This window comes from Pholcus phalangioides, unplaced genomic scaffold (genome assembly GCF_987345545.1).
Source record: "Pholcus phalangioides strain wild (caught in Gottingen) unplaced genomic scaffold, Ppha-v1.0 ptg000002l_1, whole genome shotgun sequence".
NCBI lineage: Eukaryota > Metazoa > Arthropoda > Arachnida > Araneae > Pholcidae > Pholcus > Pholcus phalangioides.
The window spans coordinates 10,942,533-10,960,607 of NW_028301595.1; the positions used below are offsets into that span (position 1 = coordinate 10,942,533).

At 40.0% G+C, this 18,075-nt stretch overlaps 1 protein-coding gene across 1 annotated transcript; it reads left to right on the plus strand.

The window, feature by feature from the left end:
- The first annotated feature begins 7,851 nt into the window (after nucleotides 1-7,851).
- On the plus strand, nucleotides 7,852-17,684 carry LOC149089407 (uncharacterized). The gene is made up of 4 exons (XM_089238296.1): nucleotides 7,852-8,410; nucleotides 11,743-12,147; nucleotides 16,774-17,367; nucleotides 17,455-17,684. Exons 1-4 carry the CDS (start codon nucleotides 8,394-8,396, stop codon nucleotides 17,627-17,629), a joined length of 1,191 nt encoding a protein of 396 aa, XP_089094422.1. The 5' UTR covers nucleotides 7,852-8,393; the 3' UTR covers nucleotides 17,630-17,684.
- The last annotated feature ends 391 nt before the right edge of the window (nucleotides 17,685-18,075 follow it).

Below are 18,075 nucleotides of genomic sequence, written 5' to 3' on the forward strand. Positions count from 1 at the left end.
AGTGAATTGGTTCATTTCCTACTTATCCAACAGAGTGTTGTATGTATCCTATAAATCTAATTTAAGCCGAGGTTTTGTTGCTAGTTCTGGTGTACCTCGGGGATCTGTCCTAGGCCCTTTGTTATTTATCATTTTTATCAATGACCTATCCGCACTTTTCAAAAATTATCTACTATTTGCTGATGATTTGAAGATTTTTAAAAGTATTGATTGTATTGATGTGTGCTATTGTTTACAAAATGAGTTGTCTTTACTTCACGAATGGTGTATACCAATAGACTTAATCTTAATATTGATAAATGCTTTGTTCTTTCATTAACTCTAAAAAGAATCCTATCTTTTTTACGTATAGCATTAATAATAGCAAATTGCTTAGAAGAACCTCTGCGACCGATTTGGGCGTGATTTATAGTACCAATTTTAACTTTGCTGATCACATTAAAAATCTTTGCTTTGTGTCATATAAAAAACTTTGCTTGCTTAAAAGAATGTCGAGAGATTTCAACGATAGTAATACTTTAATATCCCTTTTTAATACGCTTATAAGATCCAAACTGGAATATGCTTTAATTATCTGGAACATATTTCACGCTTGCCATATTATGAATCTTGAAATTATTCAAAACAATTTTCTAAGGTATTTATATTTCAAAAAACATGGTCCAAATTCTATCTGCCATTCATCTTCGAAACAGTTTCAATGTTATTAGCTTACAAAAACGCAAAGATTACTTGCTCGTTATTTTTTTCAAGAAACTTTTTGTCTAACCAAATTGATCGCATACCCATTCTTAACGAAATCTGTTTCAATATTAAGTGCCACAATGCAAGATCTAATTGCTTATTTGCCGTTAAGTCATTTGATACTAATGTTGGTAGTTACTGTGTTGTAAACAGATTTTCCGAATTTTATAATGAGCTTCCCCGACATCTGGATATTTTTCATTCGTCTGTTACCGACTTTAGAAGATCTTTGCTGTGATGTGATTGCGTTGTATATACAGTATATCTTTGTGTGGAGTTTTGTATTTTGCATAATTTTTGTTACTTTTTATTTGTCTTGCGTACTTTATCATGTAGTTGTATTTTCTATTCTGCGCTCATTTTTATTTTTACTGCAAACTGTAATTTGGTTTTAAACCTGTAGCTTTGTATTTTAAGTAAATAAATAAATAATTTTTTTTTTACTTCTACTATTGATTTTTCTGATCAACTCTTTTGCATAGAGTAACATTTTGATGAAGTTTGGCTGATTTTTGTGTATTTTACTATTCTGATAGTAGCATTCATCGGACTGTATGTTTGTTTTGTTTTCTATTAACTTACAAACACTTCACATCTACACAAGCTTGTCTATAACCCCCTTCATAGCTAGAAAGAGCAGCCCCTTCGGGCTGGGCAGCGACGAGAAAAATTAAATTCTGTCTGCCTGTGTATCCCCGATTTAGCTACTTATGATTATTTAACGAAAAACATGTGAACTAAAAGTTTTCTCAATTTGTATGCTTTTCGATTATAATCTGAAAAAGAGAAGGCAGGCTACACTTTGCAAGTTTTACTATAAAATTGTTTTTACTATCTATCATCATCAACTGTTAACATTTTATTTTTTTAATTTGAAGAAATTTAACATTTTTAATTAATATTAATGTTTATACAAATACAAATACAAATACAAATACAACGCCACAACAGGCAAATTGCCCAACGAGGCGGCTGACTTAAGAACATCATGGATCCCCGAGCCCCCTACCTACTACTGCTACACCACACATGCACCCCCCCCCCCGGAACCCCCCAACCAATCGGTACATGCGGGAATGTGCGTGTACGTGTAGTGCAACCTGACGTAAAGTTTGTTTCTGTGTAATGCTTGTTATGTGTAGTGCTGTCATCTGCCCCCAGTTTTACTAACTATGAGTGAAGTGTTATGGTTGAATGATTTACCGTTGTAGGACTGTTGCTCCTACAATAAAGTATTTAACAATATCATATTGTATTGCTTTTTTTTATGTAAGATATTTATCACAAACCAATCACCAATTCGAACCATAACAGCTGTGTTTTTTATTTGATAGGTGGCAGAAGGGGTTCTAGCTTGGGGCCATTTAAGTATTACGTCATCATCGATGGAGGGGAGGGGGTTTCCGATTTGCTGACTTTTGATGACAAGGGGGAAGGGGTGGGAGTTTGGATGATGCTTACGTCATCAACCACCCTTTATGAAAACATGAAATATTCTTAATGGCGTCTTAATCGAGGCGCCAGAAACGAGAAAAACCTTTCGATAGTTTGTGGGCACTTGAAGTAACATCCCCCCCCCACCATTCATAAGTGGTCTACAGAGCCACTTTAGTGAACTCTAAATTTTTCGCGGATCCAAGTGATCTGGAAATGTGTCCGGGCCACTTAAGTGCTCTGGAACTGTGCCACGCATCACTCAAGTGATCCGTAAATGTATGCCGCGGATCACTTAAATAATCTGAGAATGCACCACGGGTAATGCTCTAAAACATGTCACTCAAGGGATTTCTAAATGTATCACAGGCCGCTTGAATGCTCTGGAATTGTACCACGGGACACTTAAGCGATCTGTAGATGTGCCGGTTAGTTCATTTTTACAAAATTAAGTTTGAGGAGGGCATGCCGCATCAGATAACCCCCAGGACCATATTTGGTCAGCGGGCCAATGGCCTTAATGCGATTTATCATTGTATGGCTCAAAGGGTGGGTCGCAATGAATTTGTTAAAGATAAATTTTGAGTTCATAGCCTTCAAATAATATTGAAATTAACAGAAATTGATTATAATAATATATAAAGGTATTTTCTCCCGAAATTTCAATTAAAAAATATTTTTTTCGCATTAAAAAAATTAATTTTTGACCTCCGGGGGGGGGGGGAACGAGTCCCCCTATTCCCCTCCCCCGTGAACATCTCTGATCCCACCAATATGCGTTTAGATTCAGAGTGGCAGAGCTGATGACGAAATTTTGCTGACAAGGGGGTAAAGGGGGTCAAAAATGGCTAAAAATTAGCTTACGTAATACCTGAAGGACCCTTTTGATGATGTTTCTCAATATAATGCATTCTGTACTGCAGCGGTCTTCGACCTTCCAGCTACTGCGGGCAAAATTACAACTATCCATGAAGCCCGCGGGCCACCAAATCAACTCGTGATATATCCCGTTATCGAACAGGTTTCCATAATTATTGAATACTTTTATTTACTCTGAATTTTTTTTCCTTTCATTAAATTTTATTTTATTTTTTAATCTTGGAATAACTTTCTTTCAGAGTGATCCCGATTTCTTTTGCCAAATCATATATTTCTTCTATTTTAAACCTGAAAAATTGTCCTGACACACTTCTGTAATTATTTTTTCATTAATTTTACATTTTCGTTAATTGTGAAATTATTTCTTTCACCGATTGTTAATTATTTCCATGAATTATTACTTTCAACAAGTCTGAAATTATTACTGTCAGTAAATATAAATCTGCATTTATATAATTTTTTTTCAGTAATTCTGTAACTATGTCTTCATCGATTATAAACATTCATCAGTTATGAAATTATCTTTTTAATAATTCAAAAATGATCTTTTTAATAATTCAAAAATGATCTTTTCAATAATTCGAAAATGATCTTTTCAATAATTCAAAAATTATCTTTTCAATAACTCTACACTTATTCTTCTCAATAATTCTAAAATTATTTCTTTCATTCAGTTGTTTTTGAACAGTTCTGCAATTATATAAACCTATTGGATGTCGATTTTCGCCTCTTGAAATATGTGAAATCATAGGTCTCAAAAATTGTTTTGTTTCCGGATCCTCGAATTCATTCCGACGGACCTTTTAATGTATCAAATGCACAGCTTTGCTATAGATCAGGAAAGTATCTCACAGTTCTAAATGTAAGAAAACATATAAAAGTATGTCACAGTACAGATGTCAGTGGCCAATACTACTTCATGATTTCTTTTTCATAATTTATATAATCGTTTTTCACGTAAAATAGCTATTTTCTCAAAATTGTCTGCGGGCCACGAAAAGAAGCTAGGAGGGCCACATTCGTAGTTATTTTCTAGAGAAGGCATGTTGTGGCTGATAAAATTGCTGTTTTTTCCATTGTTGGTTATGAATAAAAGTGACTAAAGAAAGGCACCATTTTTTCATGGTGAATAAAATTACAAAATATAGGGTGTTTTGGAGTCAATTTCACCGCTCTCTAAAATTTGAAGCAATAATTTTGTTGGAAGAGGGGGGTTTTTTTTTCTGAAAAAACACAGAAATAACTATTTAAAACTTACCTAAAATTTGAAAAGGAGTATTTTTACTCCTCAACAAAATTTGGAGGAGTGAAATTGAATTTTCATGCGCAAATCACACAAATGCATCTAGATACGTATCGGCGAACACTGCTGAGGATGCTTCCGTGTATACAGATTTTTTGCCGAGCAGAAAAAATTTTCCCATATATTGTATTAAGTATATAGCATGATATTCTTTCATTCCACACAGATATCGAAATTCTGCGCGTAGAGAAACAACAGGCCTGTGTGCAGATGAAATTAAAGAGGGAACGCGCGCGTGCGCACTATCTGGAAAATAAAATGGATCCCCTTGGCACCAACGAAATAATACATTTTATTCAGCTCAGCAGGATTTTTTAAGCAGACTGATGTTTTTAAGTATTTTTTTATATATTTCATACATAGACGACAACAGGAGTGTGTTCCGATGTGTAACAATATTATATATAATTTCGCCCTCAGTATGAAAGGGCCATTCAAGTATTACGTAAGCAGATTTTCAGCCATTTTTGATCCCCCCCCCCGTCAGCAAAAGGCCCCCTTCAAACCCCCTCCCCTCCTTGTCATCAAAAGTCAGCAAATCTGAAACCCCCTCTCCCCCCCCCCTCGATGCTGACGTAATACTTAAATGACCCCAGAGTGAAAGCGCTGAAGTAGGGTTACCAGAAATTCTCTCTTAAACTTGGGCATGAGGATGCATGCTCACACGTCAATGTCTATGTTACTTACGTATGTATACAAGAGATGGCGTCCCTACACCAACAATGAACACAATTGTTTCCCAACCAAAAGAAAACCACACCTGCGGTGCTTTTGAACGGAGGGCATTTATTGATTTTCAGGCACTGGGTGCTGTTTCACTCATGAGCGTTTTAGCCCAGACCGATAAGATACTCGCAAGTTTAATTAATACCCGGTTCGCGTCCTTGTAAGAAACTTCTCTGAAACGGGCGTATGATAGATAAGGCAACATGACCACAGAAAAAAATTGCTACCCTCAGGGAATCCCACAAAGGGGTTAGCGAACCATCCTCTCTGGGTGGCCCTAGGGTGACAAAAATGATCCAAGTTTCGCTCATTTTGTGTGTTTCTGAATGGAAGAAGAAGATATTGCCTGATTCTTTAATAAACTACCCCAGGGCCGTCTTAACACATGGGCTCCCATTAATCTCGTCCCAGAGGGCCTTCTCTGGTGCACAGGGGCCATTCAAGTATTACGTAAGCAGATTTTCAGCCATTTTTGACCCCCTCCTGTCAGCAAAATTTCGTCAGCAGCTTAGAATATTTTCATATCTTCAAAAAGGGGTGGTTGATGACGTAAGCAACCTTCAAACCCCCCTTCCCCCCCCCTTGTCATCCAAAGTCAGCAAATCCGAAACCCCCCTCACCTCAATGCTGACGTAATACTTTATGGACCCCATAGAAGTACTCCCCGATAATTAGATCCGGTACTATGATAAATACAAGGTGCCGCTAGGGCAAATGCTTCGTTTTTCCACGAGGAAATTCGAAGGGTTGACAAGGCCAACATAATTTTTGGGCCCACCGATGAGGGCTTTGCAACGGATTTATAGTTTTGTCGCTTGTGGGAAAACAAATTTTTCCGCCCTTCGCCCATTCTAGTCTAGTTTTCTTGACTAATCATTCCTCAAAATTAGCCGCCCTGGACTATAACCCGTTTAGTTCTTCCCCACACCATAAATATGCCTCTGTGTCTAAGTCACTCATTCTGTCGTTCTCGTACTTTCACACTCCCTAGGTTCAGTGCCGTTTTACGTCATGGGCACACCCGGGCACGGCCCGAGGGTTTCGCGAGAAAAGGATCTCACAAAAATGAGATCTGATTGAAATTTTCAAGAATTTGCCTGGTAGGGCCTCAGAAAAATCACTTGGTCCGATGCTTTTAAGATGGCCTTGCGTAGGTTAGTCATCCAAGTGGTCCTGGACTTCTTTTAAACGACACTTTCTCGTTAAAATTCAAAACAAAGAACAGCTACAGCGAGTATCAGTAACAAGAAAGTTTTTCCTCTTTGAAAGCTCTCCGGGTTGCAGGATTTTTTAAGGGTTTCGTGGCGTTTGATCATGCGGAATATGATCCACGGAACACCAGTTGTGAAACCGTGATCTGTGGCGGCGGAGTCAGGGGTGCAATGGGTGCTCGATCACCCACAGTATTTTGTAGCACCGATCCGAGCACCCTAAGAATTAATTCAGAAATCAAAGCCTCCAACATAAAGATCAACCTAAAGTCAATTATTTTATAACGATATCGGTATCTCGGCAAAAAAAAAACTAATCGTCAGATGTGCTTTGACGCCAGGGGGGTGGCTCGAGCTTACCTGCCTCCCGGGTGCAAAGGCTCGCGTTTCGGCCCTACGAACTACCCGGGTAGGAGGCTGGCTGGGCTTTGCCTAGGGGACCCTGGAATTAACCTGACTTTTTTAGGACAAAGCCGCTCAGCATTGTTTACCGAATAAAATGTTCGTGCCCATACGTTCAGTTCTTAAAGAGATTGTTCCGCTTTTTGATTTAGAATTATTCAACCGCTCTTACTTATTGCCGGATAACCCAACCCACAAATCAGCATTTTTTGATTGGTATGCCATCATGGTTTAGGGGCCATTGAAGTATTACGTCAACATCGATGGGGGGGGGGGGGTTTCCCGATTTGCTGAAAAGGGGAGGGGATTTAGATAATGCTTACGTCATCAATCACCCTTAATAAAAAATATTAAATATTTTTAATGGCATCTCTCTCTCTCTCTCTCACTCGTGCGCCAAAAACGAGAAAAACCTTTCAATAGTTTGTGGGCACTTGAAGTCAACATCCCCCTATTGATAAGTGTCCTACAGAGCCGCTTTAGTGATCTCTAAATGTTTCGCGGATCCAAGTCATCTGGAAATGGGTCCGGACCACATAAGTGCTCTAATACTATGCCACATGTCACTCAAGGAATCTCTAAATGTGTGACGGATTGCTCAAGCGTTCTGGAACTGTGTCCCGGGTCATTTAAGTGATCTGTAAAAATATGCCGCTTAGTTCATTTTTACAAAATTAGGTTTGCGGAGGGCAGGCCGCATCAGATAACCCCCAGGGCCATATTTGGTCTGCGGGCCAAGGGCCTTTATGCGATTTATCATTATATGGCTTAGAGGGTAGGTCGCAATGAATTTATGGAAGACAAATTTTGAGTTCATAACCTTCAAATTACATTGAAATTAACAGAAATTGATTATAACATATAAAAGGTATTTTCTACCGAAATTTCAATTAAAAGATATTTTTTTGCATTATAAAAATAAGTTGTTGATAGTCGGGGGGGGGGAGCCCCCCTATCCCCCGTGTAAGTCTTTGATCCCACCAATATGCGTTAGGATTCAGAGAGGCAGAGCTGGTGACGAAATTTTGTTGAGAAGGCGGGGGAGGGGGTCAAAAATGGCTAAAAATTTGCTTACGTAATACTTGAATGATCCCTTACAGTTATTCTGTAAAGAGCATGCATAACGAGGCGATTTTTATTAATAAATTCATTTTAAAGATGTTTCTGGTGCCCCAGAGTTCTTTTGAATTTATTTGACCGATCCGGAAAAATTAATGTTTGAGGGAACCAAAATGCGCACTTGCCCCTTGTGATGGAGTGCGTTGTTTCTGGTATTACGGTCTCCCAAGGCCTTGCCTGTTCCCCCGGGTTTCATCAACAAATTCGTCGTCAGACGAATCGTGATGTCACGTAAATTTTTACTATTTGAAAATTTTTAAAAAAACAGTGATGTCCGCACCCGCCCCTTCTGGCCTGCCGCTCGGGTGCAGCGCATCCTTCCTTAAGCAGCCCCTGCCTGACGTGCCTTCATAACGCCAAAAGGAACGTGAGCTATCTAATTTTTCTAATAAAAAAAAACACCAAACAGGTTTTCCTGTGTCTTAAACGGGACTCCCCTTTAATTTGCATACGCCACTGCCGTAACCGATAAATCCGGTGGTGGTGTTTTTTTGGTTCAGTCACTGCTCCGTAATTTACCTGCTGGCAGAGGATAAAAAAACTCTTAAAACAGTGCGGTCTGTTCTACCGAAGCTATGACCGCGTGTTTAAGGTAAGTTTAATATGCCTTACTAAATAGTACGTTAATGAATAGGAAATCTCGTTTGTGTCATAGTCGATTAGAGTTAAACGCCCTGAAATTAAATCGATCGGTCCTGTCTATGGTGTATGAACATTGCCTCGAAGGCATCCCCTTTATGCTAGATGTTCTGTTAATTACGTGATGCCGGTCTTGAATATTTTGCGGCCCGTCTCAATATCTGTATGCATGGCTTCGTCGAACGAAATGTGACGGCTCCAACCTAGCTACCCGGTTATTAACTTTGATCTGCAAATTGAATTCTAATTAATTCAATATTCTGTAAAATTTACAGAATGAATGTGCGTGCTGGGGGGGGGGAATTCCTGTGAGCTATTGGACGTTTTCGTGTCGCATACCCATCAATTGATGGAATTTAAAGCCCTGGCTTTAAGCTGGGCTCGCACCGATGTGCGCCCAGCCTTAAGCAGTGGAATCGTAAGGATTTGGGTCAAATTTAATTCATTTTTCCGGCCAGGTGTCGAAGCACATTTCTCACTTAAACCGTACCCCAACAGAGTTCAGGTTTTACTACAGAGCCGTGATTCTTAATCAGGGATCCATAGAATTTTTTGGGGGCCGTTGGTTCATTTAAAAATAAACTTGCTATTTTTGTTGTGGTGAATGTCTTAAATGAGGTCCATGGCCTTCATGTTATTAGCACAAACGGTCCGAGGAACACAAGGTCAAGAACCCCTGTTGCAGATAATTCTATGAAAGCATTAATTTGGGTACAAGACGTTTGGACGCCGGACAATCGGCCGAATCATTACAATCGTTAATTGCGTCTTATTTAGTGTTTACTCTAAATATATGCGTAATAAAATGAATATAAAGTAATAAAACTGAGTATAATAAACTTCATACTGCATAATCAGTATTACACATCATTTACATATATTTCTTCTCGTGATCAATATTTCATCACAATATCTTTGAGATGGAATAGTTTTCGGCCAAAGACTGAATTTCGATTTCTATAGATCGATCGGTAATCAAGATGTCGTGTACCCTTCATTTCATTACAAGCATAGGCCACTGTAATACGTGTTTTCCATAGTTCATTTCAGCATGGCTGAAGCAGTATTATCGAAGAGCAACAAAAATTTTTGCGAGGTGACTGACAACTTTATTGGTTCGATAGATATGTTGCTAACGTTAAATGTGTTAATAGTCTATAAGGTTTTCGCGGCCATCATTTGATAAAAATTGTTTTTTCGGGTTCGAAGACCGTCGTCCGTTTGAGTTTGTTCTCAACATTTCCCCAACACTACTGGTTGGCATCATCAGGAGAATTGATAAACTGGATCAAAGTCAAGTTTTCCGGAGTCTCAGGTTAAATGTGTTGCCAAAACTACGAGGGAACGTACCAGTTGCTGATTGAAAGCAATCGAATCTTAATTTTTGACTGAAAAGTATTCCATAAGTTAATGATATTTTGATATGTAATACTGATCGGGCGACATGAAATATTTTATATTATACTCTAGTTTTATTTCGTATTCCCTTTTATTACACATGTTTAGAATAAACATTGATTCAATTACAGCTGTATTTTATTCGTAAGTTTTTCTTATTAAGAAATACACATTGAATGAGACTTAATTAACGATTGCAATAATCCGGCCGATTCCGACATCCAAACGGCACTCGTCCAAGTATCTAGCGTCCAAAGAGCTGAAACCAAACAGCCGCGTTCAAACGTCCTGCTCCGCTTTAATTTTACATGTGTGTTGAGGAGCAGGGTCGGCCTCCCATCGTTTTCTAAACACTATGTACTCGAGCTGCCCGGGTGGATTTCGAGCGTTAAGTCCGCCCTGGGATGGATAATAGGCCTACTATAAAAGCCCCGTGGCACTTTCCTGGGTAAACCAACTGGTAAGTGCTGTGCTTTTAGGTGAAGTCTGATGCAAGACCTAACGTATCAATCTAATTCTTGTAACACCTCCTGAAGGGTTGTCGACCTCGATCGACCAGTAGATCAAACTTTGTCGTCCCGGCGATTTCTCTAGAAATCTTTTTAGAACATCTGTATCCATAAGTTCTTAATGGAAATGTATTTGTAATTGTGTCTTTAATATCTTAGCTATTTAAAAGACAAAATTTTTAAGTCGGGAGTTTGGCCCCTTTTTGTTCCATTTGGAGATCCTTCGTGGCTTTCATTTAATATTCGGCACCTAATGCACTTTTTCTCGTCCAAGATCACGGACCGCCCCGAAATCATTCCAAAGAACCTGCGGTTAAGAAACCGAGATGAAGTGATTCATAGTTTCTAATATGATTAAAGTTCCCGCAACTTATAAATAAGTTGCAATTGATATTTTGATAATCGGGAAAAGTGAAGTAGCTCGTCAGTGAAACTTGGTTGCCAACCTCATGTTCTCAATTTTCTCGTTCATAATTTAAATTTGTGACTATGTCAACTTCATTGCCGTGATACCTGTTCTAACGAAGACATTTCTTTCCAAAATGATGTTCGTTAGTCGAAACGCCATTTCCCGTAGGTTTCTTTTGTAAAAACGTTTAATTCGTTCCACGTACTGCCAAAAATTTAGAGACGAGCCTTCAAAACACCAAGGGGTGCTATAAAAGGCAAATCTGTCACATGAAACTCCTAGAATGTCTAGACTCTTTAGTTTGTCTTAAACAAAGAACGCAGGCTCCCTTTTCTTTCCAATTTATTTTCTGTTGGCTCTGTCTTATCGTGCATGAAATGGTTCAAACTTTCAGAAAGAACCTGGAGGTATGTACGACTGGGAAAAAAATTCAAAGATGGACATGCGCTGAAACGTATTTCACTGACGTGACATAGAATTAGCGTTTGACGTGATTATCGACTCATGGAAATTGTGACGTGGTGGAATTCAAAGTGACACGTTATTAAATCGCGTCACGTCAGTAGTGTTTCGGCCTTAAATCGAGCTCGAGTGACGGTACTCTTCATGTGTTGATTGGCGCAAAAACGACGCGGCTGCTGTCGGCTCGTGCCCCCAATATCAACGGAAATGTTCGTTAGCTGAATCGGTATTCGTTAGCAGAGGCAGTAAAATCACAAAAAATCTTGGTGAGCCGAAAAAAATTCGAAAGCAGAAGTATCGCAGTTTCCTTATCGCAAGGAAATTCAGTGTTTCGGAATATCTATATTGAATTATCAAAACCGATTCTGTCACGTGACTATAAAATCAGTTTCGCGATTAAGTGACATTAGTCTTTCCCAATAAAAGCAATTAAAAGCCGATCATACTTCATGATATCGGTCGTGACAAAGTTTTGCCTGTTGATGTCTAAAGCTGTTTTTGTTTCAGAGTCAGGATGTTGTCGCTGCTGCTGATATATCTGTGCATGTGCTTAGCATGTTCGGCCCAATTACCTCCGTTCAACCAAGAGCCGCTCTCGGCCAGGTTCAGCAAACCACAAGATGTCCTTGCCAATTTAGTAGCGGGTGACGCCAGATTGCTAGCTGAGGAGATCAGCAAAGACGTCGCGATGAACATGGGGTCACCGGTGGCGTCGAACATAGTACCTGCTGCACCGAAACCAGTTCCAGTGCCTAAACCTATGGCAGTACCAAAACCGGTGCCGATGTTGAAGCCGCCGGTCAAAATACCAGTACCCTTCCCTATGAAAATCCCGGTACCAATACCAGTGATGCCACATAAACCTTTCGTTGCTGCTAAGAAACTTGCCAAGAAAATGATTCCCGTAAAGAAGTAAGTTTTTTTACTTTTCTGACTTGACATTTCTATATTTGCTGTACATCAGTGGTTCTTGGTGATCCAATGGAACCAAGATTAGACGCATCACCGTGGTGAGCTGTCCTTATTGTGTCTAATACCATGAAGCAGTACATCGTTACTCTTCTGTAGACAAGCACCCGCGGCTTCACTACTACGGCAAGGGAGCCACAGTAAGGCAAAGTTTGATAACCACTAAACCGAACATGCACCTCGTACACATTCCTCTACGGAATTTTCTAAAGAATCGGCACATGCCTGAATGTGTTCTGAGTGTATGCTTGGTACTAGTGTAATTATGTTGTCGAATTTTCATGTTAGTATCGTGTTGTAGGCCTGTCTGCTCTCAGTGGATACTTTTTCAAATGGGAGACCGGCTCACATTCGTGCCTCGAAGCTGGAAAACCAACTTCAGCCGACCACCACTGTGCCGTCAACGGAATTCGAACCTGAATCCTCAGGACGATGCCCACACGACTGCACAGCGGCTAGTTTGAAATCCATTGCTGTACACCATTGATTCATTATAGGCTTATTTTTTTTTCAGTAGTTTTGTTGCGTTAATTTGATATGCAATAAAACTTTTTGCTGACACCGGTAGGAATTTTTGTCCCGGTGTCCGTAATAAGGCTCTTAGTGATGAGTTCGTAATAAAACTCATTTGGCCGTAAAATAAAGGTGACCGTTACGAGTTCCGTTGTAATAAACGTTGTTGAAAATGCAATAGAAGTAAAAATACATGCACAACGAGTACGGCTTATAACAAATCGCGCTATATTAGGTAAGTGATTTTTCTAGTGCTTGTCGCCGATATAAAAAAAATATTTGGTTATAAAGAGTTGACGTTGTAGCGAATGCTTAATTTTCAAATTCTTGAATGCTAGTTTTTCTTTTTCTTCAAGAATTGAAAATGCCCGGAACAACTCGAGACTTCTCCCGCGGGACCTATTTTTGGCGACCTACCCAGAGGCGTACGCACGATTGGCCTTTCGAGGAGCACATCTGTGATTTTTAACTCTTTGGAGGAGCACGGGACCCTACCTGCGCATGCCTTTATACAAAAACTTTTTCTTGGCCCTTTAAGTCTGCTTTGGCGCCATCCAGAGTAGCGGCCCTGATTTCTCGTCGCATGCTCCTTTTTGAGAAAAATTAATTTCTTACAAGGATTGTGAGGTCTTTACCCCCCCCCCCCTTTCCTATTTTTCGGTTTCTCCACTATACACATTGGATAAGTGAATTTATTTGGATTCTGTGTCTCCGTGACTAAAAAAACTGGGACCACAGAACTTGCAAGGACAGGGTTTCAAGGTGACTTCTTCAGTTTTTTTATCGATTCTAATCACTTAATAAATGTGCACAAAAGTCTAAAAAAATCTAGCTGAACTTGCTATGGGTCGGTCAAAAAAGTAAATATTTTGAACATCAAAAGAAACCAGACTTTAAAACTTCCTCATCCCTAGTTAGTGACGTCATTCGAAGAACACGTGATCAAGTACAGCGCAGTGGAAAAAGAGATCGCGACTAAATTTCTGGAACCGAGCTGAAAGTTTTTGGTATCCGTAAGAGGTGAGTAAGGGGTCATTCAAGTATAACGTCAGCTTCGGGGGGGGGGGGGGGGGGTTGGTTCGGATTTGCTAACTTTTGATGACGGGGGGGGGGGGAATTTAAAGGTTGCTTACGTCATCAACCACCCCTTTTTGTAGATATGAAATATTCTAAGCTGCTGACGCAATTTTGCTGACGAGGGGTCAAAAATGGCTAAAAATCTGCTTACGTAATACTTGAATACCCTCTAACCAACTGTTAGCATTTTTAATTTTTTACGGCTTTAAGTGTATTCATCTCTTAGAAACAACGTCAGCTGCGGAATGCAATTATTAAATTTTTTCATAATTTCCTGAAGACCCTTTCCTTGTTAGTTTGAATTCATTTCCGAATAACAAAAATCTCATCAGCATTTATCCGCCGATTGGAAAATTTTTAAAGACTTCATGGAAGTGAGCAGTGATGTAATTGAGAATTTTTATTGAGTTGATCGATCGAATTGCTTTAATTCGGTGTGAAAATATCTTGACCTTTTCGGGTCCTGGTGCCACAGACGTTACTTTTACCGCTGTAGGATTTCTTTTTGATTTCAGTGAGTTGACCTTTTAAGCGATCTTTAAAATTTTCCTGCTCGGCATTATAACTGCCACATTGGAAATCGCAACCTTCTAGAAATAGCCACTTATTTTCAAGAATTTTTTTCAGATTGCTGATATATAAATGTGCTTTCCGCCCCAATACAAAATAAACTAGTTTTCTATTTATGCTGCAATAATACTATACTACCTCGAGGGGAAAAAGGTATTTCTTTCCTCCCCCCCCCCCAATTATCAGACACTACCAGTTGGAGTCTGCTTTTGTTCAGTTAGTTGCAGGGCCATTTTAAGATTGTGGGCCCCCGAGCCAAGTGATTTTTGAGGACCTACAAAAATGCAACTATTTTTATTGTGCCCCCCCTCCCCCGAGCCATGAGTTAAGACGGCACTTGTTTATTGACGAGTGAAGGAAAACGCGTTACCGGAAAATTTCCCTGTGGGCTCAGGGTTGCCATTTTAAGAACCAAAGATATTTCGGAATTTCCCCTGAAAGGGTTAAGTCCTGACTTAAAGGATTGTTTTAAGTTAAAAAATATAGTGAATGGGAACTTGGAGGGCTTTCATCAGAGCGTAGCACTCAAATTCGAACTTTCCTGGAAAGGCGATTTATCGCATAAGTTAGCAATAGGTTCTGGGAAGTTGGTTAAATATATATCCTGTATAGTCTTGGCTGAAAAAATTTGGAAGTGAATTATTTTTTCACAAAAATTGGAAAATATTTTCTTGCTTTGATACTCAAGAAATTCATTACAAATACAACGCCACAACAGGCAAATTGCCCAACGAGGTGGCTGACTTAAGAACATCATGGATCCCCGAGCCATTTTTTTGGAGGCCCTACCTACTACTACACCACACCCCCCCCCCGGAACCCCCCAACGAATCGGTACATGCGGGAATGTGCGTGTAGTGAAACCTGACGAAGTTTTTTGTTTCTCTGTAATGCTTGTTATGTGTAGTGCTGCCATCTGCCACTAGTTTTTCTAACTATGAGTGAAGTGTTATGATTTATGGTTGTAGGACTGTTGCTCTCTGTGGCGAGACTTTTTTAACGGGGAGATCGGCTCGCATTTGCGCCTTGAAGTTGGGAACCACAGAAAACCAACTTCAGCCGCCACCACTGTGGGGTTCGAACCCGGATCCTCGCATCGCGAGTCCGTCACTATAACCACTCGACCACCACAGCGGCACTGTCAAACCATTTTTTAAAGTTTGAAGAAATAAATGAATGCTCGGGTCTCTGAAAGAGCCTAAGCAGTGTTTCCCAGAGTTGGCAATATCGCCTCCTAGTGGGCGATGGAATTCTCCAGGGGGAGATAGGATTTTATGTGGTACCTGTAGCTTCTATGTATGCCCTTTTGACCAGTGTTTCCTCGGTGTTGGTGCTCCTTGGGGCGCCTCCAACCTTTTGTCAAGGGCGTCGCGGGGAGTGGTAGACAGATTGCCTATTCAGTGCTTTGAAGTTTTTAGACTTATTTCTAGGTGGCGAAAATTTGAGAACCACTGCAATAAATCATCGACGGTCTCAATCCACACATTGGGAACCACTGTAATAGATGTGAAGCCTTTTGCCACCTGTGGATAAGAGTATATCAGAATGTTCTTCGCCTCAAGGTGGCCAAATGTCTAGGACCGGCCCTGAATGCAACTTGTTTCCATCTAAGAACTATTCCCCAGAATATTTTTGTCCTTGCCCCATGGTGTAGATAAGCGTTCCCCACAAAAATCCTCATTGAATCTGATCCACTTTACCAATGAAATTTTTTTTTATTCATTGTCCATTTTCTCAAATAAGTAAGGTATGCGCTTGATGAGGAAGGGGAGGCTAGATAACGTGGAAAAAAACCGCGATGAGGCAACATTACCTTTTTAGCACAAGGCCTCCTCACGAAGCTTGTGACGTCAATGAAGGCCAGTTCTATTGCCATTGGATATATTGCAAAAAGTATATATCATGCGTCGGCCTGCTATATTCAATGGCAATAGGTGAAATGGCCTTCAGTGACGTCACGAGCTTCGTGCGGAGGCCTTGTTCTATAGGTGGTGTTGGATGAGGGAAGGGGCCTAACGGCTGTATATATTCACCAACACAGTTTAAACTGCAATCGCAGGTGAAAGGATTGAATGGATCTAAACGGATTGGTTGAATTGAAGATTTTAACCAATCCGTGTCGATCGCTAATCGGTTAACCTGCCATTGTAGTTTAAACTGTTGGTGAATACGGCCGTCATGATTTGAAAACTTAAACACTGGTACTCGTTTTATGCAGAAAGGCTACAATTTTAGAAGATTGCTAACAGCAAAGAATGGATACTCGCTTGTTATGAAGCCCGTTACAAGTTCTAGTGATTGTGAACGGTCGTTATAACGGATTTTTACTACACCACTCTAGACACCTGCCTTCTAAACCGCAATTGTCTTGGTCTTACATTTTCACCGATTGAATATTTACATTTTCAGGGCCATGATTGCAGATGCCAAAATTTTCAAGAAAATCAAAACAAAGAAGATCGTCAAAGCAAAGCTCTCGTCCCCTTTGATCAAGTTTTCAGCCCCCAAAGTCAAGGTAATGCCTCTCCCGCCGAAGCCGAAAGTCACAAAACTCGAACCGATAGTTCACGTCGTCCACAAGCCTGTTCCGGTCTACCACAAGGTTCCTGTTCCAAAGAAAGTGTTCGTTCCGAAATTCGTACCAGTTCCGAAACCTATAATTGTCAAGAAAATTGTCCCCGTACCAGTAAAAGTTCCAATTGTGAAGATAATTCCGAAGATCATCCCTATACCTAAACCCGTTCCGATCTTGAAGATCGTACCGAAAAAGAAATTCATTCCCGTCGGAGTGCCCGTCCCTGTACCGAAGTTCAAGAAGATCCCGGTTCTGAAGCCAGTTCCTTACTTGAAGCCGATACCTATCCCAATACCCAAGCCAGTCAAGAAATTCATACCCGTCCCGGTGAAAAAGATTATCAAAGTCGCTAAGCCTTACTATGTTCCTGTCAAGGTGCCGCACGTCACTAAATCTTACATCAGGACTCCGATGGAGGTGGCTGTACCGTGAGTATTTTTCGGTTTTTAAAATCTGACCAGAGAATTTTTGATATTCTTTATATTTTAAGAACTATTTAATTTGTCATGTAACAGGAAGAATAAGCAAGTGCCAGTTGCCGGAGGTAAAAGTTCATCTGACCATTTCGGTTCAGGAAAGTCTGCTTTCGGAGAGATTTCGTCAAAATCGACGGGGCAGTCATCAGACGTTGCAGTTGACGATCTTACGGATTTGGAAGATTGGTTCAAATCGACTCAAGAGAAAAATTGACTGTCATTGTTTGAACGATTTGCAAATCATAAATAAAACTCTTTTTAAACTCTTCTGTTTTAAACATCGTTATTTACAATGTATTTTAAAATTGGATGTGTGGGGGGGGGGGAAGAATCTCTTCCCCCATATTTTTAACCATCCAAAATTTTTGCCAAAATCCTGTACGAAACATGATTTCCAGTTAAACTAGCAGAAATCTTGAATTCGTATTTTTTAATACGTAGTAAATGGACTCGAGGGTGGGGATTTTAGGGAGGAAATTTTTGAGGCTTTCTCTCCCAGCCACCCTTTTCGTATGTAAATGCAATATATTTTTTTTTGCTTATCAAACTTTTCGTGTTAGATGCTGAGATGTATATACAGGGTGATTCTAAATTCGTGGGACAAACTTTTAAGAGGTGATGCAAGACTCCTAGACAAGCATTTTTGGTCATATTGCGTTA